This window comes from Salmo salar, chromosome ssa24 (genome assembly GCF_905237065.1).
Source record: "Salmo salar chromosome ssa24, Ssal_v3.1, whole genome shotgun sequence".
NCBI lineage: Eukaryota > Metazoa > Chordata > Actinopteri > Salmoniformes > Salmonidae > Salmo > Salmo salar.
This window is the reverse complement of record NC_059465.1, coordinates 38,197,684-38,222,154: the sequence shown is the minus strand read 5'-3', so window position 1 is coordinate 38,222,154 and position 24,471 is coordinate 38,197,684. Positions and strand designations below refer to the sequence as shown.

Genomic DNA, 24,471 nt, shown 5'->3' with positions numbered 1-24,471 from the left:
GTAAAACTCTCTCTCTCTCTGTAAAACTCTCTCTCTCTGTAAAACTCTCTCTCTCTCTGTAAAACTCTCTCTCTCTCTGTAAAACTCACTCTCTCTCTCTGTAAAACTCACTCTCTCAAAACTCACTCTCTCTCTCTGTAAAACTCTCTCTCTCTGTAAAACTCTCTCTCTCTGTAAAACTCTCTCTCTCTGTAAAACTCTCTCTCTCTCTCTGTAAAACTCTCTCTCTCTGTAAAACTCTCTCTCTCTGTAAAACTCTCTCTCTCTCTGTAATACTCACTCTCTCTCTGTAATACTCACTCTCTCTCTCTCTCTCTAATACTCACTCTCTCTCTAATACTCTCTCTCTCTCTCTCTCTCTCTCTCTCTCTCTCTTTGTAATACTCACTCTCTCTCTGTAAAACTCACTCTCTCTCTAATACCCACACTCTCTCTCTCCTTGCTCTCATACCCATGCTCTCTCTCTCATACCCACTCTCTCTCTCTCCTCTCTCTCTCTCCTCTCTCTCTGTGTGGCAAATGGCATCATTTCTTCTGTGGTGGATCTGCTATTGCTCGTTTTGCTTCTCTGCACGGCGATAATTAAATCGATGCAACTCTTGTTCAATAAATGTATGTTTAGCAAGACTTCTAATTATTTCCGGCCACTCTAATTGAATAGATTACGTGCTCACGGGCCTGTTGCAGGGGACGGAGAACAAATGATTTTTCCATTCCCTGTCATCCCCACAGCGTTAATATACTTAACCTTGACTTAGCCAGTACCTATTAGTAGCTGGCCCGTGTTCTTGTCATATTCTGTCTCTTTCCATAACAACGCTTAGATTGACAAGAAACATAAAAACGTACGTTTTGTTCCTTCCTCGTATGCATAACGGATATTAAAGTTTTAGCAGCTGTGTTTTGACCAAGAGGGATGATATTCTCAGCTGGTTACTTTGGGGGCGGCTGGTAGAAATCTGTAATGCTGTGAGCTGAGCAGTTCCAGATTGTACGCGGCTACACAACAGCAGAATGATATTGGCAATCACTGCTCAGTGCTCAAACACAATGCTTTCTTCTCCGGGTGGGGTGAGGGAAGAAATATCACTGATCTATAGATGTAAAGAATTCTGCCCAAGGGCAAGCATCAGCCCTAAATGAAATTGGACTATCCCTCTGGCTAGTCCCTAACCTCTGTGTCTGGGGGTCAGAGCCATTATCTACAGGGTGCTTCATTCATTTGAGCCCAGTTGCTTCTTATCATTTCTGATACCATCATTTCTGTCATTTCTCCAATAAGAAAAGAGATCTCAAACGGCACCCTATTCCCTATACAGTGCACTGCTATTGACCAGAGCCCATATAGGACTTTTGGATGATGATTTAAAGAAGAAGAAGAATACAGAATACAATAGGGACAGTCCTTCTGAATTGCGTTATCGAAAAAGGATTATACAGAAAGTGGAAAAACACTGACCTGTTTTTCTGTGTTATGCAGCAGCGCATGGATCTCCATTTTACACAAAGCACAGTCGAACCGTCTTGCAAAAAAATAAATCATGTTTGACCTCTTTTGAATTCAAGCTTAAGAAGTACAGAGGAAAGGGATAGTAAGAGATGAGGTTTTTCTCTTTTTTGTTCTCCCCACATCACATAGTCCCTTCTTTGATAGAAGCGGCCTGATTAGACACCGATTAGACACTTTTAATATCCATCGCTGTGGGATACAGGGGGAAGGAGAGCCGCAGCATGGCGCTAACTGCTGCGGCGTCTCGGGGTTTTTCATTAACTCCCCATAAAGGAGGCCCAGCATGGCGTTATTACAACTCTCTCAGATCCAGCTCCACACAGGAATCTGTTCAGACCCACCGTGTGTGTGTGTGTGTGTGTGTGTGTGTGTGTGTGTGTGTGTGTGTGTGTGTGTGTGTGTGTGTGTGTGTGTGTGTGTAGGAGAAGACAGCAGGGAGGTAGGGGAACAGAAATGGTAAACAGGAAAATACCCAGTCTCATCATAATCAAGGATGCTCTCTGACAATGGGAACGAAATAGTCATCAAATCAAATCCTCCTTCATTTGACTTCATTGTCAAACACTGGCTATGAGATTAAATTGCAAATTATGTTGTTTGATGGAATATTAAATGTTTTTAGTCCCCAAACGAATGGTGCCGTGGTGTAGGATGACTGTTGATGTGTGACCGTCTGGGTGATGTTTGTATTCAGAAGATGAGTAGTCATTTAGGGACAGTTGTTTGGGTTGCTTTTGTTGGTCTTTTTCATTGACCGGTATTTCCAGCATTATCCACTATGTTTACTGCAGGTAGAAAATACTAGGACATGTTCTTTAACTGACACAAGCTGTCTCCAATCAGTCAATCAATGTCTGGTTGTGCGTGTGTGTTTGATGCGGTATCAACCTAAGCCAGAGAAGGCGTAGCTCTGTGAATCTTAATCACACAAAGCCGATTATTTGGCAGTGAAAACTATTTGTAGATCAGTGAATCGACACCTCACTTTGCTCAAGCTGATCCTCTTCAATGGACTAGGAAGTTGTAACTAAAACTGTGTCAATTTGGGACAGTTTAAGAGGAGAATCAATGAAACCAACCATGGAAGGATGTTGTATCGCCGGCCGGGACTCAAACCCATGTCCAGTGACTGTCAAGCCAACACCTTAACCATCGGGGGGTAGCCCCGACTGGGACTCAAACCCATGTCCAGTGACTGTCAAGCCAACACCTTAACCATCGGGGGGTAGCCCCGACTGGGACTCAAACCCATGTCCAGTGACTGTCAAGCCAACACCTTAACCTTTACACCAAGAAGTCCAAACCTCTTGATGAGCTCACTAGGTGTTGGTTTAAGGTTGTTACACTACACCAACCCTTTCCCTGGCATTATTATTTTAAATGTGTATTTATTTAACCTTTATTTAACTAGGCAAGTCAGTTAAGAACAAATTCTTATTTACAATGACGGCCTAGGAACAGGGGGTTAACTGCCATGTTCAGGTGCAGAACGACAGATTTTTACCTTGTCAGCTCAGGGATTCGATCAAGCAACCTCTTGGTTACGGGCCAACGCTCTAACCACTAGGCTACCTGCCGCCCCTGGTAAAGGCGTTGGCTTGACAGTCACTGGACCAGGGTTTGACTCCCGGTCGGGGCTGTACTCATTTGTGGATGTCCATCACTCATGTCATATGATATGTTACGAATTACAATTCGTATTACACATTTTCCAAAACATACAATATTTCACAAATATCCAAAAGTACAATATGTTAAGAATTTGCAAAACGTATGATATGTTCCAAATTCTAGCTAGGTGGCTAACATTAGCTAGGCTAGGGATTAGGGTTAAGGTTAGGGTTAACTTTATGAGTTAGGTTAAAGGGTTAAGGTTAGGGTTAGCTAATATGCTTAGTAGTTGCAAAGTAGCTAAAAAGTAGTAAGTAGTTGACAAGTTGCTAATTCGCTAAAATGCTAAAAGTTGTCAGTGATGACATTCCAACTCGCTGCCTTCAGGGTGCTAGACATTTGCATTACATGCCCACCCCTACAACTTCAGCTTTTGCCTAAAGTAGCCATCTGTCTTATATAACCATACCAAACGTAACATATCATACTAATCTGAGTGTCCTGGATTTATGTTTACTATGTTACGGCTAGTCTATGAGACCAGGCTGATAAAACGGTAAGCAAAAATGTTGAATTTGTACATATGTGGAAATGTGCCTTACTCCCTTTTTGAATTTTGTGTAATGTCATTAGTCTAGTCAAGGAAGCATCATGCAAAATATATTGTCACACCAAATATATTGGCACGTGCTGTCACCTGCTTTAATAGTAAACCTTGAGGTGGTACCACCCAGCATATCTAGAAGGGAGTGGATTTCATACCGAACTCCTCCCTTGAGGTGGTACCACCCAGCACATCTAGAAGGGAGTGGATTTCATACCGAACTCCTCCCTTGAGGTGGTACCACCCAGCACATCTAGAAGGGAGTGGATTTCATACCATACTCCTCCCTTGAGGTGGTACCACCCAGCACATCTAGAAGGGAGTGGTTTTCATACCGAACTCCTCCCTTGAGGTGGTACCACCCAGCACATCTAGAAGGGAGTGGATTTCATACCATACTCCTCCCTTGAGGTGGTACCACCCAGCACATCTAGAAGGGAGTGGTTTTCATACCGAACTCCTCCCTTGAGGTGGTACCACCCAGCACATCTAGAAGGGAGTGGATTTCATACCGAACTCCTCCCTTGAGATGACGTAAAGGAACCTTCTCAAGGTGCCTCTACATCACGATTTCAACAGTAGAGTTCAACTGCTAGGGGGAAAGAGATTTACTACTAAAAGACCAAAACACAGTGCAATCTGAAAGTATTCAGACCCCTTCACTTTTTACAGATTTTGTTACGTTACAGCTTTATTCTAAAATGGATTAAATTAAAATGCTTCCCTCATCAATCTACACACAATACCCCATAATGAGAAATCAAAAGCAGATTTTTTGAACTTTTAGCTAATTTATTAAAGATTTTAAACAGATACCTTATCTACATAAGTATTCAGACCCTATGCTATGAGACTCGAAATTGAGCTCAGGTGCATCCTGTTTCCATTGATCATCCTTGAGATGTTTCTACAACTTGATTGGAGTCCACCTGTGGTAAATTCAATTGATTGGACATGATTTGGAAAGGCCCATACCTGTCTATATAAGGTCCCACAGTTGACAGTGCATGTCTGAGCAAAAACCAAGCCGTGAGGTCGAGGTGTACAAGGTGGTATTGAATGTCTCTGTCTGTCACCTCAAATTTGTCTCTCGACCTGTGTGTACATACGTTGTAAACTTTCATTCGTAGGCTAGGTTGTAGCTACCTCATAATAGTATTGGGAAAATTCTAGTATCATGTAGTCGCCTAAACCTATCGCTGTTACATTGAACTGGGTGAATGGAATATGAATGACAGTCATCCAATATGCTGTAATAGAAATAAGGCCATATGTTCATGAAAGAAAAATAGTGCTCCCTCATCTTAAACGGCACTGACCGCCACTGTGGTCATAGTACCTTGGTGCATTCATATCCATCTGCATCTGTAGCTAAAATTCATTTTATTGCACATTTGTATAAGACTCATATCATAGTAAATGCTGTTCTGTCAAACAGGGTCTTTGATAGTATGGTATGGTTCAGTGTGGAGGTATACCTTGTTAGTATGGTATGGTTCAGTGTGGAGGTATACCTTGTTAGTATGGTATGGCTCAGTGTGGAGGTATACCTTGTTGGTATGGTATGGTTCAGTGTGGAGGTATACCTTGTTAGTATGGTATGGTTCACTGTGGAGGTATACCTTGTTAGTATGGTATGGTTCAGTGTGGAGGTATACCTTGTTGGTATGGTATGGTTCAGTGTGGAGGTATACCTTGTTGGTATGGTATGGTTCAGTGTGGAGGTATACCTTGTTAGTATGGTATGGCTCAGTGTGGAGGTATACCTTGTTGGTATGGTATGGTTCAGTGTGGAGGTATACCTTGTTAGTATGGTATGGCTCAGTGTGGAGGTATACCTTGTTAGTATGGTATGGTTCAGTGTGGAGGTATACCTTGTTGGTATGGTATGGTTCAGTGTGGAGGTATACCTTGTTAGTATGGTATGGTTCAGTGTGGAGGTATACCTTGTTAGTATGGTATGGTTCAGTGTGGAGGTATACCTTGTTGGTATGGTATGGTTCAGTGTGGAGGTATACCTTGTTAGTATGGTATGGTTCAGTGTGGAGGTATACCTTGTTAGTATGGTATGGCTCAGTGTGGAGGTATACCTTGTTAGCATGGTATGGTTCAGTGTGGAGGTATACCTTGTTAGTATGGTATGGTTCAGTGTGGAGGTATACCTTGTTGGTATGGTATGGTTCAGTGTGGAGGTATACCTTGTTAGTATGGTATGGTTCTGTGTGGAGGTATACCTTGTTAGTATGGTATGGTTCAGTGTGGAGGTATACCTTGTTGGTATGGTATGGTTCAGTGTGGAGGTATACCTTGTTGGTATGGTATGGCTCAGTGTGGAGGTATCCTTGTTGGTATGGTATGGTTCAGTGTGGAGGTATACCTTGTTGGTATGGTATGGCTCAGTGTGGAGGTATCCTTGTTGGTATGGTATGGTTCAGTGTGGAGGTATACCTTGTTGGTATGGTATGGCTCAGTGTGGAGGTATACCTTGTTGGTATGGTATGGCTCAGTGTGGAGGTATCCTTGTTGGTATGGTATGGTTCAGTGTGGAGGTATACCTTGTTGGTATGGTATGGCTCAGTGTGGAGGTATCCTTGTTGGTATGGTATGGTTCAGTGTGGAGGTATACCTTGTTGGTATGGTATGGTTCAGTGTGGAGGTATACCTTGTTAGTATGGTATGGTTCAGTGTGGAGGTATACCTTGTTAGTATGGTATGGTTCAGTGTGGAGGTATACCTTGTTAGTATGGTATGGTTCTGTGTGGAGGTATACCTTGTTGGTATGGTATGGTTCAGTGTGGAGGTATACCTTGTTGGTATGGTATGGTTCAGTGTGGAGGTATACCTTGTTGGTATGGTATGGTTCAGTGTGGAGGTATACCTTGTTGGTATGGTATGGTTCAGTGTGGAGGTATACCTTGTTGGTATGGTATGGCTCAGTGTGGAGGTATACCTTGTTGGTATGGTATGGTTCAGTGTGGAGGTATACCTTTCACCATTACAATTGACAAAGCTCAAAATGTCCCTGACTGACACGCATACCTTCATATTATTCACCCACACAGCTTAAGACCAGGGTTCAAATACTATTTGAAATGATTTAAAATACTTTATATGTGCTTGATTGAGCTTGCATGGCTTAATTACCAATAGAATAGTCAGAAAACGGGAACTCCGCCCATATAGCACTCCTGAGAAGCTACGGCAAATGTTCAAAGTATTTGAAAAGTTTTCAAATAGTATTGGACCCAGTTCTGTACATTTTAGATGTTGGCTTTGTGATGATATGCATACTTCTGACTCTTGTCTTGGCCAGAAACCCGCCAAACCACACGACAAGCGTTCCTATCAAACTACAAACTGCCCCAAAACGTTCCGCCTCTGTCAGTACACTTCAGGACCATTAGTGAGACTTGGCTCAATATGCCTCCCCCCCGCTATGTTAATTGAGGCATCCCAAGTAGCATCCTAGTGTCTGGTCAAAAGTAGTGCACTACACAGGGAATAGGGTGCCATAGGGCTCTGGTCAAAAGTAGTGCACTACACAGGGAATAGGGTGCCATAGGGCCTGATCAAAAGTAGTGCACTACACAGAGAATAGGGTGCCATTTGTGACACACAATACAGCTGTTAAAGGTGATTAATAAGAGAAGCAACTTGCTGGGAGAGAAATTAATTACACGTCTAGTTTTATGATGGTCCGGAATTGATCAATATGGGGGGGAATGGGGACGGCGTTGTGCGTGGAATAAATTGTCAGTGTTGACAGAGGGAGCAGCGTGCTCTGGCTGAGCTTCAGGACAACCTGGGACAAATGCTGCCAGCTGAGATGCACTATTTAGAGAGGACAGCTTAAACCCAGGCTTATTACTCCCACTTAACTGCTGCACACATACACACACACACTAACAGCAGCACTGAGCCTCAGACCTTCAGCGAACGTGTGTGTGTGTGTTTACAGGTTGGCCATTTATAATTGAGACTTCCTTAGCAGACTAGAGAATGCCGTTCTGAGGGAAGGTGGAGTATCTATTGTGAAAGCTTTCTGACTGTATGTTGTTGATACTCTCCTTAGTTCACATGCTGACTTGGTACCTGTTCTAAACAGCTGTATCACAGCATGCATGCTGAGTCTGTGCTGGTGGTGTGTGTGTGTGTGTGATGAATTAAAGCCCCGTAGTCTTACTTTAGCCACCAGGGATATGGCCAGTCGTTCTGTGGCCGACTTGAATGCTGCTGTGTGCTGCTTCTTGTACAGCTCCTCTGTCTTCTTCTCCACCTAGACACACACACACAGGAGATGAGAGTGTTTGCTGAGCTCTGTAATAATCCCCATGGTTCCACCACACTACAGTTCAGATCATAGGCTTGTTTTTCTAGCAGTGCTGAGAGCAGGTCCTACCTTGTACTGGCCAGGCCCAGGGACCTCTTCATTGTTATGGAACACGAGACTGCGTTGGGCTGTCGAACCGAAGCCTCCCTTCCTGGTACTCTCTAGGTAAGCCTTTTTTATGCTGTCCTGGGCCAGGCCATATTCAAACATATTATAGGCACCAGGACCTGAGGTGGGAGCAGAGCATTAACACAGGCGGGGGTGGGGACTGTGTTGATGTGTGTGTAAGAGAGGCAGTAAATGGATAAATGTGGGGGAATGACTGTTCGATTACCCGGCGCCTACCTTGATACATTAAATCTCTCCCTGTACACACACTAACACTACAATACATAAAAGCTCTACTTCACACAGACTGACGTTTCAGTCATCACTGAAACTACCTTTAGCCATCTATCTATGCCGGGCATTTATGCACTTGGCAAACTGCAGTATTTCCAGATGATGTACTGCCACCATGTATCAGCCATAAAACATCCGCCCGGCCGTTAAGTACATAAACACACACTGGGTCAGCAATGTGAGTAACGGGGAGTGTTTGAGAGGTGTGGGGGAGACAGAGTGTGTTGTGGATATATATTATACACAAACACACACAGACACAGACACACCTGGAGTGGACTGTTTCCGGCTGTCAGGAAGGAACCGGACAGCAGTCAGGCCAAAGGGATTTCTCTGCATTCCAGTGGTCTTCTTGAGGATATCCAGAGCACAGCGCGGGTCATTGTACATACCTACAGGAGGAGCCAGTTCCTTCACAGGACTGAACCGCTGAGAGGGACAGACAGACAGACAGACAGACAGACAGACAGACAGACAGACAGACAGACAGACAGACAGACAGACAGACAGACAGACAGACAGACAGACAGACAGACAGACAGACAGACAGACAGACGACACCAAACAGTCATGTCATCCACTCACAATGCTGCTATCCTGGGTTACAGTATGTTTCAGCTCTTCGTGTTTGGCATGAAAAGGAGTGGCAAGGAGTGGCATGATGGCACAAACAGACTGGTGCCCTGTCTACAATGCTCCCTGCATTATCTGCTATCTACCGTAACTACATGCCTTACCACAGATCATTATCTGCTATCTACCGTAGCTACATGCCTGACCACAGATCATTATCTGCTATCTACCGTAGCTACACGCCTGACCACAGATCATTATCTGCTATCTACCGTAACTACACGCCTGACCACAGATCATTATCTGCTATCTACCGTAGCTACACGCCTGACCACAGATCATTATCTGCTATCTACCGTAGCTACACGCCTGACCACAGATCATTATCTGCTATCTACCGTAGCTACACGCCTGACCACAGATCATTATCTGCTATCTACCGTAGCTACACGCCTGACCACAGATCATTATCTGCTATCTACCGTAGCTACACGCCTGACCACAGATCATTATCTGCTATCTACCGTAGCTACACGCCTGACCACAGATCATTATCTGCTATCTACCGTAGCTACACGCCTGACCACAGATCATTATCTGCTATCTACCGTAGCTACACGCCTGACCACAGATCATTATCTGCTATCTACCGTAGCTACACGCCTGACCACAGATCATTATCTGCTATCTACCGTAGCTACACGCCTGACCACAGATCATTATCTGCTATCTACCGTAGCTACACGCCTGACCACAGATCATTATCTGCTATCTACCGTAGCTACACGCCTGACCACAGATCATTATCTGCTATCTACCGTAGCTACACGCCTGACCACAGATCATTATCTGCTATCTACCGTAGCTACACGCCTGACCACAGATCATTATCTGCTATCTACCGTAGCTACACGCCTGACCACAGATCATTATCTGCTATCTACCGTAGCTACACGCCTGACCACAGATCATTATCTGCTATCTACCGTAGCTACACGCCTGACCACAGATCATTATCTGCTATCTACCGTAGCTACACGCCTGACCACAGATCATTATCTGCTATCTACCGTAGCTACACGCCTGACCACAGATCATTATCTGCTATCTACCGTAGCTACACGCCTGACCACAGATCATTATCTGCTATCTACCGTAGCTACACGCCTGACCACAGATCATTATCTGCTATCTACCGTAGCTACACGCCTGACCACAGATCATTATCTGCTATCTACCGTAGCTACACGCCTGACCACAGATCATTATCTGCTATCTACCGTAGCTACACGCCTGACCACAGATCATTATCTGCTATCTACCGTAGCTACACGCCTGACCACAGATCATTATCTGCTATCTACCGTAGCTACACGCCTGACCACAGATCATTATCTGCTATCTACCGTAGCTACACGCCTGACCACAGATCATTATCTGCTATCTACCGTAGCTACACGCCTGACCACAGATCATTATCTGCTATCTACCGTAGCTACACGCCTGACCACAGATCATTATCTGCTATCTAACGTAGCTACACGCCTGACCACAGATCATTATCTGCTATCTACCGTAGCTACACGCCTGACCACAGATCATTATCTGCTATCTAACGTAGCTACACGCCTGACCACAGATCATTATCCGCTATCTACCGTAGCTACACGCCTGACCACAGATCATTATCCGCTATCTACCGTAGCTACACGCCTGACCACAGATCATTATCCGCTATCTACCGTAGCTACACGCCTGACCACAGATCATTATCCGCTATCTACCGTAGCTACACGCCTGACCACAGATCATTATCCGCTATCTACCGTAGCTACACGCCTGACCACAGATCATTATCCGCTATCTACCGTAGCTACACGCCTGACCACAGATCATTATCCGCTATCTACCGTAGCTACACGCCTGACCACAGATCATTATCCGCTATCTACCGTAGCTACACGCCTGACCACAGATCATTATCCGCTATCTACCGTAGCTACACGCCTGACCACAGATCATTATCCGCTATCTACCGTAGCTACACGCCTGACCACAGATCATTATCCGCTATCTACCGTAGCTACACGCCTGACCACAGATCATTATCCGCTATCTACCGTAGCTACACGCCTGACCACAGATCATTATCCGCTATCTAACGTAGCTACACGCCTGACCACAGATCATTATCCGCTATCTACCGTAGCTACACGCCTGACCACAGATCATTATCCGCTATCTACCGTAGCTACACGCCTGACCACAGATCATTATCCGCTATCTACCGTAGCTACACGCCTGACCACAGATCATTATCCGCTATCTACCGTAGCTACACGCCTGACCACAGATCATTATCCGCTATCTACCGTAGCTACACGCCTGACCACAGATCATTATCCGCTATCTACCGTAGCTACACGCCTGACCACAGATCATTATCCGCTATCTACCGTAGCTACACGCCTGACCACAGATCATTATCCGCTATCTACCGTAGCTACACGCCTGACCACAGATCATTATCCGCTATCTAACGTAGCTACACGCCTGACCACAGATCATTATCCGCTATCTAACGTAGCTACACGCCTGACCACAGATCATTATCCGCTATCTACCGTAGCTACACGCCTGACCACAGATCATTATCTGCTATCTACCGTAGCTACACGCCTGACCACAGATCATTATCTGCTATCTACCGTAGCTACACGCCTGACCACAGATCATTATCTGCTATTTACCGTAGCTACACGCCTGACCACAGATCATTATCTGCTATTTACCGTAGCTACACGCCTGACCACAGATCATTATCTGCTATCTACCGTAGCTACATGCCTGACCACAGATCAGAATAGAAAGACGAGGAAAACAGACCATGGGTCATGGTGAGGAAGTAACATTCTTATAGACATGAAGGTCCACTTGTTTAACAGACTTCATATCTCTCTCACTCCTCAGCCTTGGAGGATGATTTGGCGTTGAAAACTGCAGGTGTATTGACTCTGAGAAGCCCGGTCTCCCCACTAACCAAGGACACTCCCCTTTCCTGTAGCGAACACTTCTACATGGCTAGGTTAGATCAGTTGTTGAAGAGGCCTTCCTGTAGCGAACACTTCTACATGGCTAGGTTAGATCAGTTGTTGAAGAGGCCTTCCTGTAGCGAACACTTCTACATGGCTAGGTTAGATCAGTTGTTGAAGAGGCCTTCCTGTAGCGAACACTTCTACATGGCTAGGTTAGATCAGTTGTTGAAGAGGCCTTCCTGTAGCGAACACTTCTACATGGCTAGGTTAGATCAGTTGTTGAAGAGGCCTTCCTGTAGCGAACACTTCTACATGGCTAGGTTAGATCAGTTGTTGAAGAGGCCTTCCTGTAGCGAACACTTCTACATGGCTAGGTTAGATCAGTTGTTGAAGAGGCCTTCCTGTAGCGAACACTTCTACATGGCTAGGTTAGATCAGTTGTTGAAGAGGCCTTCGTTCCACACCAAACACTGCCGATCCATTCGTACATTCCCATTTATAGAAGGTGATAGACGAAAAGAGGGGATCGATTATAAAGAGTGCATGTGTATAAGAAAACAATAATAATGTTTTATTGTCACATACACCAGATAGGTGCAGTGAAATGTGTTGTTTTACAGAGTCAGCCATAGTGCTAATGCTTATTATGGAGCTCTTACAGAGGGAGGGAGGGAGGGAGGGAGGGAGGGAGGGGAGGGGAGGGGAGGGTTCAGTCAGGATGCAAGCAAGGCTGAATATGCCAGATTGTATAAAGTGCTACATTAACTCATGTGGGGAAACTAAGGCTGAGGTTAGATCAGTACCAATACAGGGCTCCTGAGGTGAGGTGAGAGGAGAGGAGAGGAGAGGAGAGGAGAGGAGAGGAGAGGAGAGGAGAGGAGAGGAGAGGAGAGGAGAGGAGAGGAGAGGAGAGGAGAGGAGAGGAGAGGAGAGGAGAGGAGAGGAGAGGTGAGCAGAGGAGATGAGAGGTGAGCAGAGGAGATGAGAGCAGAGCAGAGCAGAGCAGAGGAGAGGAGAGGAGAGGAGAGGAGAGGAGAGGAGAGGAAAGGAGATGAGAGGAGAGGAAAGGAGATGAGAGCAGAGGAGATGAGAGGAGAGCAGAGGAGAGGTGAGCAGAGAAGAGGAGAAGAAAGGAGATGAGAGCAGAGCAGAGGAGATGAGAGGTGAGCAGAGGAGATGAGAGGTGAGCAGAGGAGATGAGAGGTGAGCAGAGGAGATGAGAGGTGAGCAGAGGAGATGAGAGCAGAGGAGATGAGAGCAGAGCAGAGCAGAGCAGAGGAGAAGAGAGCAGAGCAGAGGAGAGGAAAGGAGATGAGAGAAGAGCAGAGGAGATGAGAGGAGAGCAGAGGAGAGCAGAGGAGATGAGAGGAGAGCAGAGGAGAGCAGAGGAGATGAGAGGTGAGCAGAGGAGATGAGAGGAGAGCCGAGGAGATGAGAGCAGAGCAGAGGAGATGAGAGGAGAGCAGAGGAGATGAGAGGAGAGCAGAGCAGAGGAGATGAGAGGTGAGCAGAGGAGATGAGAGGTGAGCAGAGGAGATGAGAGCAGAGGAGATGAGAGCAGAGGAGATGAGAGGAGAGCAGAGCAGAGGAGATGAGAGGTGAGCAGAGGAGATGAGAGGTGAGCAGAGGAGATGAGAGGTGAGCAGAGGAGATGAGAGGAGAGCAGAGGAGATGAGAGCAGAGCAGAGGAGAGGAGAGTAGAGGAGCGCAGAGGAGAGGAAAGGAGATGAGAGAAGAGCAGAGGAGATGAGAGGAGAGCAGAGGAGATGAGAGGAGAGCAGAGAGGTGAGCAGAGAAGAGGAGAAGAAAGGAGATGAGAGCAGAGAAGAGGAGAAGAAAGGAGATGAGAGCAGAGCAGAGGAGATGAGAGGTGAGCAGAGATGAGAGGTGAGCAGAGGAGATGAGAGGTGAGCAGAGGAGATGAGAGGTGAGCAGAGGAGATTAGAGCAGAGGAGATGAGAGCAGAGCAGAGCAGAGCAGAGGAGAGGAAAGGAAAGGAGATGAGAGAAGAGCAGAGGAGATAACAGGTGAGCAGAGATGAGAGGAGAGCAGAGGAGATGAGAGGAGAGCAGAGCAGAGGAGAGCAGAGGAGATGAGAGGTGAGCAGAGGAGATGAGAGGAGAGCAGAGCAGAGCAGAGCAGACGTGAGCAGAGGAGAGGTGAGCAGAGAAGAGGAGAAGAAAGGAGATGAGAGCAGAGAAGAGGAGAAGAAAGGAGATGAGCAGAGCAGAGGAGATGAGAGGTGAGCAGAGGAGATGAGAGGTGAGCAGAGGAGATGAGAGGTGAGCAGAGGAGATTAGAGCAGAGGAGATGAGAGCAGAGCAGAGCAGAGCAGAGCAGAGGAGAGGAAAGGAGATGAGAGAAGAGCAGAGGAGATAACAGGTGAGCAGAGATGAGAGGAGAGCAGAGGAGATGAGAGGAGAGCAGAGCAGAGGAGAGCAGAGGAGATGAGAGGTGAGCAGAGGAGATGAGAGGAGAGCAGAGGAGATGAGAGTAGAGCAGAGGAGATGAGAGGAGAGCAGAGGAGATTAGAGGTGAGCAGAAGAGATGAGAGGAGAGCAGAGGAGAGCAGATGAGATGAGAGGAGAGCAGAGGAGATGAGAGGAGAGCAGAGGAGATGAGAGGAGAGTAGAGGTGAGCAGAGGAGATGACAGGAGAGTAGAGGTGAGCAGAGGAGATGAGAGGAGAGTAGAGGTGAGCAGAGGAGATGAGAGGAGAGCAGAGCAGAGGAGATGAGAGGAGAGCAGAGCAGAGCAGAGCAGAGCAGAGCAGAGCAGAGGCGAGCAGAGGAGAGGAGAGCAGAGGAGATGAGAGGTGAGCAGAGGAGATGAGAGGTGAGCAGAGGAGATGAGAGGTGAGCAGAGGAGATGAGAGGAGAGCAGAGGAGATGAGAGGAGAGCAGAGGAGATGAGAGGAGAGTAGAGGTGAGCAGAGGAGATGAGAGGAGAGTAGAGGTGAGCAGAGGAGATGAGAGGAGAGCAGAGGAGATGAGAGGAGAGCAGAGTAGAGCAGAGGTGAGCAGAGGAGAGGTGAGCAGAGAAGAGGAGAAGAAAGGAGATGAGAGCAGAGAAGTGGAGAAGAAAGGAGATGAGCAGAGCAGAGGAGATGAGAGGTGAGCAGAGGAGATGAGAGGTGAGCAGAGGAGATGAGAGGTGAGCAGAGGAGATTAGAGCAGAGGAGATGAGAGCAGAGCAGAGCAGAGCAGAGGAGAGGAAAGGAGATGAGAGAAGAGCAGAGGAGATAACAGGTGAGCAGAGATGAGAGGAGAGCAGAGGAGATGAGAGGAGAGCAGAGCAGAGGAGAGCAGAGGAGATGAGAGGTGAGCAGAGGAGATGAGAGGAGAGCAGAGGAGATGAGAGTAGAGCAGAGGAGATGAGAGGAGAGCAGAGGAGATGAGAGGAGAGCAGAGGAGATGAGAGGAGAGCAGAGGAGATGAGAGGAGAGCAGAGGAGATGAGAGGAGAGTAGAGGTGAGCAGAGGAGATGACAGGAGAGTAGAGGTGAGCAGAGGAGATGAGAGGAGAGTAGAGGTGAGCAGAGGAGAGGAGATGAGAGGAGAGCAGAGCAGAGGAGATGAGAGGAGAGCAGCGCAGAGCAGAGCAGAGGTGAGCAGAGGAGAGGAGAGCAGAGGAGATGAGAGGTGAGCAGAGGAGATGAGAGGTGAGCAGAGGAGATGAGAGGTGAGCAGAGGAGATGAGAGGTGAGCAGAGGAGATGAGAGGTGAGCAGAGGAGATGAGAGGAGAGCAGAGGAGATGAGAGGTGAGCAGAGGAGATGAGAGCAGAGGAGATGAGAGCAGAGGAGATGAGAGCAGAGCAGAGCAGAGCAGAGCAGAGGAGAGGAGAGGAGAGGAGAGGAGAGGAGAGGAGAGGAGAGGAGAGGAGAGGAGAGGAGAGGAGAGGAGAGGAGAGGAGAGGAGAGGAGAGGAGAGGAGAGGAGAGGAGAGGAGAGGAGAGAAGAGCAGAGGAGAGGAGATGAGAGGAGAGCAGAGGAGATGAGAGGAGAGCAGAGGAGATGAGAGGTGAGCAGAGGAGATGAGAGGTGAGCAGAAGAGATGAGAGCAGAGGCGATGAGAGCAGAGCAGAGCAGAGCAGAGGAGAGGAGAGTAGAGGAGAGTAGAGGAGAGCAGAGGAGGGGAAAGGAGATGAGAGAAGAGCAGAGGAGATGAGAGGACTTCACAGGGCAGAGCGTCCTAGCTGAGAGACCTAGAGAGACGACTTCACAGGGCAGAGCGTCCTAGCTGAGAGACCTAGAGAGACGACTTCACAGGGCAGAGCGTCCTAGCTGAGAGACCTAGAGAGACGCCTTCACAGGGCAGAGCGTCCTAGCTGAGAGACCTAGAGAGACGACTTCACAGGGCAGAGCGTCCTAGCTGAGAGACCTAGAGAGACGCCTTCACAGGGCAGAGCGTCCTAGCTGAGAGACCTAGAGAGACGACTTCACAGGGCAGAGCGTCCTAGCTGAGAGACCTAGAGAGACGACTTCACAGGGCAGAGCGTCCTAGCTGAGAGACCTAGAGAGACGACTTCACAGGGCAGAGCGTCCTAGCTGAGAGACCTAGAGAGACGACTTCACAGGGCAGAGCGGAATGCTGACGCAGTGTGGAGCCAGAGAAACCAGGTCAGAGCCGCTAATGCCTGCTAACTCCCGCTAACTCCCAGCTAACTAACTCGCACTAACTCCCACTAACTCCCATTAAATCTCACTAACTCACTTGCACTAACTCCCGTTAACTCACACCAACTCGCACTAACTCCCCCTTACACCCACTCTGTAGAGTCCAGAAAGAAGACTGTCTGTCAACTCCAACCTGTCTGTCTCTCATCAGAAACTATAGAAGTCTTTTATATGCAGATGGAGCTGATTTGTACCCCAGTGGAATATGTGTGTGTGTGTGTGTGTGTGTGTGTGTGTGTGTGTGTGTGTGTGTGTGTGTGTGTGTGTGTGTGTGTGTGTGTGTGTGTGTGTGTGTGTGTGTGTGTGTGGCGGCTGAGAGAGTGTTAATTAAGACATCTGTCAGGATTTTCTTTGAGTCTAGCTATCCACATGGCGCAAAAAGAGTTCTGCTGAAATGCTGTAGCAATCTGAGCTCTTCCTAATCCAACAAGGAATTCATCTGAGGTCTAAATCCCAAATGGCACCCTATTTCCTATATAATGCACTACTTTAGACCAGAGCCTGGTCAAAATAAGTAAATATTTATATTTTTAACAGGGAAAACATATTCAGACCTAGGTTTTTCCAAATGTGGCCTGCACAATACAACACAAATACACACATTATACACATAATATACAGTATGTACAGTACCAGTCAAAAGTTTGGACACACCTACTCATTCAAGGAGTTTTCTCTAGTTTTACATTTTTTTTACATTGTAGAATAATAGTGAAGACATCAAAACAGGCGGCAGGTAGCCTAGTGGTTAGACTATTGGACTTGTAACCGAAAGGTTGCGAGATCAAATTCCCGAGCTGACAAGGTAAAAATCTGTCGTTCTGCTCCTGAACACGGCAGTTAACCCACTGTTCCTAGGCTGTCATTGAAAATAAGAATTTGTTTTTGACTGACTTGCCTAGTTAAATAAATAAAAAATAATAATAATAAACTAAAACTATGAAATAACACATATGGAATCATGTAGTAACCAAAAAAGTGTTAAACAAATCAAAATATATTTGAGATTCTTCAAAGTAGCCACCCTTGATGACAGCTTTGCACACTCGTGGCATTCTCTCAAACAGCTTCATGAGTTAGTCACCTGAATCTAAAATAGAAAATATATTTTGATTTGTTTAAAACCTGTTAGGGCTAGGGGGCAGTATTGACACGGCTGGATAAAAAACATACCCGATTTAATCTGGTTACCACTCCTACCCAGTAACTAGAATATGCATATACTTATTACATATGGATAGAAAACACCCTAAAGTTTCTAAAACTGTTTGAATGGTGTCTGTGAGTATAACAGAACTCAAATGGCAGGTCAAAACCTGAGAGATTCCTTTACAGGAAGTAGCCTGTCTGACCATTTCTTGAACTTCTTTTCCATCTCTATCTTTTACTAAGGATCTCTGCTCTAACGTGACACTTCCCACGTCTTCCATAGGCTCTCAGAGCCCGGGAAAAAACAGAATGTCGTCATTCCAGCCCCAGGCTGAAACACATTATCGCCTTTCTCAAGTGGCCGATCAAGGGACTCTGGGCTTATGCGCATGACCCGACCGCCCCCGCCTTTGGGATTTTTTCCTCTGTTTGCCGAAAAGGAGATTCCCTGTCGGAATATTATCGCTTTTCTACGAGAAAAATGGCGTAAAAATTGATTTTAAACAGCTGTTGACATGCTTCGAAGTACGGTAATGGAATATTTAGAATTTTTTTGTCACGAATTGCGCCATGCGCACGACCCTTCTTTACCATTTCGGATAGTGTCTGGGACGCACGAACAAAACGCCGCTATTCGGATATAACGATGGATTATTTTGGACCAAACCAACATTTGTTATTGAAGTAGCAGTCCTGGGAGTGCATTCTGACGAAGACAACAAAAGGTAATCAAACTTTTATAATAGTAAACATGATTATGGTGAGTGCTAAACTTGCCGGGTGTCTAAATAGCTAGCCCGTGATGCCTGGGCTATGTACTTAGAATATTGCAAAATGTGCTTTCACCAAAAAGCTATTTTAAAATCGGACATATCGAGTGCATAGAGGAGGTCTGTATCTATAATTCTTAAAATAATTGTTATGCTTTTTGTGAACGTTTATCGTGAGTAATTTAGTAAAATGTTAGCGAATTCCCCGGAAGTTTGCGGGGGGTATGCTAGTTCTGAACGTCACATGCTAATGTAAAAAGCTGGTTTTTGATATAAATATGAACTTGATTGAACAAAACATGCATGTATTGTATAACATAATGTCCTAGGGTTGTCATCTGATGAAGATCATCAAAGGTGAGTGCTGCATTTAGCTGTCTTCTGGGTTTTGGTGACATTATATGCTGGCTTGAAAAATTGGTGTCTGATTATTTCTGGCTTGGTACTCTGCTGACATAATCTAATGTTTTGCTTTCGTTGTAAAGCCTTTTTGAAATCGGACAGTGTGGTTAGATTAACGAGAGTCTTGTCTTTAAATAGCTGTAAAATAGTCATATGTTTGAGAAATTGAAGTAATAGGATTTTGAAGGTTTTGAAAATCGCGCCACAGGCTTAAAGTGGCTGTTACGTAGGTGGGACGAATTCGTCCCGCCTAGCCCAGAGAGGTTAACATGTTTTTGGTTACGACATGATTCCATATGTGTTATTTCATAGTGTTGATGCCTTCACTATTATTCTACAATGCAAAAAATAGTAATATATATATATATATATATATATATATATACTGATTGACAATAAATTTCACATGCTGTTGTGCAAATGGAATAGACAACAGGTGGAAATTATAGGCAATTAGCAAGACACCCCCAATAAAGGAGTAGTTCTGCAGGTGGTGACCACAGACCACTTCTCAGTTCCTATGCTTCCTGGCTGATGTTTTGGTCACTTTTGAATGCTGGCGGTGCTTTCACTCTAGTGGTAGCATGAGACGGAGTCTACAACCCACACAAGTGGCTCAGGTAGTGCAGCTCATCCAGGATGGCACATCAATGCGAGCTGTGGCAAGAAGGTTTGCTCTGTCTGTCAGCGTAGTGTCCAGAGCATGGAGGCGCTACCAGGAGACAGGCTTGTACATCAAGAGACGTGGAGGAGGCCGTAGGAGGGCAACAACCCAGCAGCAGGACCGCTACCTCCGCCTTTGTGCAAGGAGGAGCAGGAGGAGCACTGCCAGAGCCCTGCAAAATGACCTCTAGCAGGCCACAAATGTGCATGTGTCTGCTCAAACGGTCAGAAACAGACTCCATGAGGGTGGTATGAGGGCCCGACGTCCACAGGTGGGGGTTGTGCTTACAGCCCAACACCGTGCAGGACGTTTGGCATTTGCCAGAGAACACCAAGATTGGCAAATTCGCCACTGGCGCCCTGTGCTCTTCACAGATGAAAGCAGGTTCACACTGAGCACATGTGACAGAGTCTGGAGACGCCATGGAGAACGTTCTGCTGCCTGCAACATCCTCAGGCATGACCAGTTTGGCGGTGGGTCAGTCATGGTGTGGGGTGGCATTTCTTTGGGGGGCCGCACAGCCCTCCATGTGCTCGCCAGAGGTAGCCTGACTGCCATTAGGTACCGAGATGAGATCCTCAGACCCCTTGTGAGACCATATGCTGGTGCGGTTGGTCCTGGGTTCCTCCTAATGCAAGACAATGCTAGACCTCATGTGGCTGGAGTGTGTCAGCAGTTCCTGCAATAGGAAGGCATTGATGCTATGGACTGGCCCGCCCGTTCCCCAGACCTGAATCCAATTGAGCACATCTGGGACATCATGTCTCGCTCCATCTACCAACGCCACGTTGCACCACAGACTGTCCAGGAGTTGGCGGATGCTTTAGTCCAGGTCTGGGAGGAGATCCCTCAGGAGACCATCCGCCACCTCATCAGGAGCGTGCCCAGGCGTTGTAGGGAGGTCATGCAGGCACGTGGAGGCCACACACACTACTGAGCCTCATTTTGACTTGTTTTAAGGACATTACATCAAAGTTGGATCAGCCTGTAGTGTGGTTTTCCACTTTAATTTTGAGTATGACTCCAAATCCAGACCTCCATGGGTTGATAAACAGGATTTCCATTGATTATTTTTGTGTGATTTTGTTGTCAGCACATTCAACTATGTAAAGAAAAAAGTATTTATTAAGATTATTTCATTCATTCAGATCTAGGATGTTTTATTTTAGTGTTCCCTTTATTTTTTTGAGCAGTGTATATATTAAAATACAAAAACACAGTGATGGGAAGCACAAATAAAACATCACAAATCACCCAGAAAAACAGTAACATTCCGCCACAAATTATTCCCAAATCAATACTTTAAATTGCCCGAATGGCACCAGAACATTAAGATTAAATGTATTTTGAATTTTGAATTTTGTTCCAGCAATACGGTGTATTAAATCTAAATTCAGATTTACCTAGCTCGGTGGAGACCCTAGAAGTTAACCAATCCTGTGAACGGGTTAGTCAACTGAGTGTCTATACCTTAAGTTAGATAAGATGAAAGTTTATGAATTAGGGCCTTAATGTAATGTAGAGATCTACGGTCTTTAGCGAAGTCCAGCCAACCTTTTGATACAGGATACAGTGATGAGTATCAAATCTGTCATCTGTAACAAAATGAAGAACAATATGGTAGATGGCATCCAAAGGTTTAAGAGTAGTAGCAACTGCACTTTGATAAATAATATCACCGTAATCAAGAACAGATAAAAAGGTTGATTGAATAATCTGCTTCCTACTGATTAGAGAAAGACATGATCTGTTTCTGGAGATAAAGACAACTTTAAATCTTAGCTTCTTAACCAGCTCATTTACATGTTTTTTAAATGTCAAATCCATATCAATCCAAATGCCTAGGTATTTATATGCGAGAACACGTTCAATTGGAGAACCATCTAATGAGTTAACATGTAGTTAATCTGAAACATTCTTACGAGAGTTTAAAAACAACATGTATTTAATTTTGCCCGTATTAAGCACAAGTTTTAAATCAGCAAGAAATTCATGCATAGCTATACAATCTGACTGTAGTTTTGACACAGCCAAATCAACAGTCAGGGCAATAGCATACATAACCCTATCATCCTCATATAGATGAAGTTTACAATTTGTGAAGAGAACTTGGCCCAGATTCACAAAACACTTATAATGCAAAAACTTAAGAAGCTTCTTAAGAAAAAAAATAAGAAGTTCATAAGATTCCTCAACAATATTTTAAGATTTAATGATTTTCTTAAGGACTTCTCAAATATCTTCTTACGAATTTCTTAACTGTTTTCTTAAGATGTTTGTTGCTAGTCAACCGATTTAGTTAGCTATCTAGCTAGCAATGGCAATCATGTTAGCATATTTCATACTGAGATTACTGTTCTAAAGCATGTTCTTGGGTTTAAAATAATCAATACTGAAACTTTCAGATGAAGTTTGTGAGTGAATTAAACGTGTTCAATTGCTTTCATCAGCTTATTCTCTCACTGCCCTGAGTTTAAGACGAGGGTTTAGCTACCTTGGAATTAAGAAAACAATCCAATAACTTTATTTTCAAGAATCTCATTTCCTCTTAACTTTTTCCTTAAGGAGAAACATAAGAAATAACGCAAGAACAAGTCCAATAACCTTTTTGAAGAATAGCAACTTTGCTTAACTTTCTTCATATGTCTATAGTTAAGGAAAAAATGGCAGTTAAGAAGACATTTCTTCTTAAGAAGGTTTTGTGAATCTGGGCCCAGATTCTAAAATCGACTGCTGTGATACACCTTTATGCACTTCAAGAAATTCAGACTTAACCTCATCAATCACGCTGGTCTGAGTTCTGTCACTAAGATAATCATGAAACCATGAACAGGCGTCAGAGCTCGAGCCTATCGAGGACAACTTAGTCAATACAATAGCGTGATCAACTGTATCAACCGTTTTGACTGGTCCACAAACAAAGCAGCACATTTCATTTTAGTGTGTAAAGCATCGACAAGATCATTAACTACTAAAGTGGTATCTGTAATAGTGCTCTGCCCAGGACTAAACCCTGATTGGTTTACATTCTAAATATATTTCTCAGATAAAAAAGAGCAAAGTTGTACATTTACCAAGGATTCTAGAATCTTAGCAAGACAAAGAAGCCTTGAAATGTGGCGATAATGATTAAGATCTCTACTATTCCCGTCCTTATGGAGTGGCAGAAAAAGAGCTGAATTCCATACTTTTGGAATATTTCCTGATAACAATGTTAAATAACTAATGTGGGTTATTGAGCCAACAATGATGGGCGCTGCACACTTAAGCAGACCAGGATCCAATTGGTCGCCCCCCTGTGGATTTCTTGTTGTCTAATGCTAGCAAAGCATCCAGGACTTATTTTTCTGTAAATAACCTAAAAGAAAAGCTTTGACTATCATTTCTCTGATCATTCAGAAAGTTTCCCCTATCAGCATCCAGCCCAGTATCATTGTGAATAGGCTTAGAAGTTATTCCAAAGAGATAGCCCGCTGAAATAAAATGCTGATTAAATGCATTAATAATGGCATTTTTTCCCATAATGAGGCCAGTGTCTGAATTAATTTGTTGTGGCAGAGAGGAGGAAGTAGAACCCTTCAGGGATTTGACAGTTATCCAAAATTTAGCCGGGTTCCCATTACAATGAGAAAGAGCGGTTACATAATAATCAGATTTAGCCTTTCTGACTTCTCTTACACAATGATTCCTCAGTTGCTTAAAAGCTTGCCAGTCCGGGCCTAAGCCTGTGTCCCTGGCCTTGACACAAGCGTGATCTCTTTTATTAGCTACTTCTGATAATTCCGGAGTGTACCAGGCATTCCATCTACCTTTAACCCTTAATTCTTTGAAGGGAGCATGATTATCCACAATAGTATTAAAGACATCTGCAAAAAGTCTGAAAGCTAAATCAGGTTCTGTGATAGCTGAAATACAATCAAGGTCACTAAAATAAAGTTAAATGTTAAAAAGTTTTTAAAGTTCCTCTTTGTGACGACACAAGGTTTAGAATTATGTATTCTCACATTTCTAACACAAACAACTGGGCAATGGTCACTAATATCCTGGGCGAAGACACCAGAAGAAACATATTTAAGTTGAGATAAGATCAATCAGAGTTGACCTTGAAGGATATTTAGGGTTGGGCCGTGAAGGCGTAGTCATCAGCTGGGTTAGGTTTAGATCATTACACATTTCTTTTTGATTGTTTGAAGTCTGCATTTCCCAATCATAATTTAATAACTTCTGATTTAGTAAAAGACACCAAACTAGTTAACTCCTCGAGTGCACAAAGGTTAGCTGAGGGAGGACGGTAGACCCTTATAACAGTTATGGATACATTTTCCCTCAAACAAAGGCTTAAAAATGTCAGTAAAGAGACAGATAAACAATTTTCAATAAGAATGGCCACTCCAACCTCTCTACCCTGTCTGTCAGCTCTGAACACATTATAACCCTCAATATTAATATCAGAATGTCCCCAGAGATCTAAGTTTCAGTCAGTACCAGAATGGCCAGATTCTTGTGCATAGCCCATTTCTTGATGTTTAGGATGTAAGCTCCTAATGTTCAGATGTATCAACACAAGTCCTTTTACTAATCTTTTATTCACATGGAGTCTCCAACTCAAACAAGCTATGTTCAATAGGTGGTTTCAGGCCCTGTCTGATGGTTGATATTGATATAGTTGGTATGGCTAGAAGATTGCATAGAACTGCACCATTTGGTCTATCCCTAGTAGTAGTAGAGGAGAGAGTAGAAGGTTGG

At 44.9% G+C, this 24,471-nt stretch overlaps 1 protein-coding gene across 2 annotated transcripts in view; it reads right to left on the bottom strand.

The window, feature by feature from the left end:
• Positions 1 to 24,471, bottom strand: part of stpg2 (sperm-tail PG-rich repeat containing 2) — a 75,373-nt gene that overhangs the window by 32,651 nt on the left and 18,251 nt on the right. For both annotated transcript variants that reach the window (XR_006761797.1, XM_045706966.1), the window contains 3 exons: positions 8,727 to 8,886; positions 8,125 to 8,282; positions 7,909 to 8,001 (listed from right to left, as the gene is read on the bottom strand). Coding sequence is in view for 1 of the 2 variants with exons in the window: in XM_045706966.1 (XP_045562922.1) it covers positions 7,909 to 8,001; positions 8,125 to 8,282; positions 8,727 to 8,886 (411 nt within the window). In the remaining variant the exon portion in view is untranslated. The remainder of the gene's footprint in view (positions 1 to 7,908; positions 8,002 to 8,124; positions 8,283 to 8,726; positions 8,887 to 24,471) is intronic.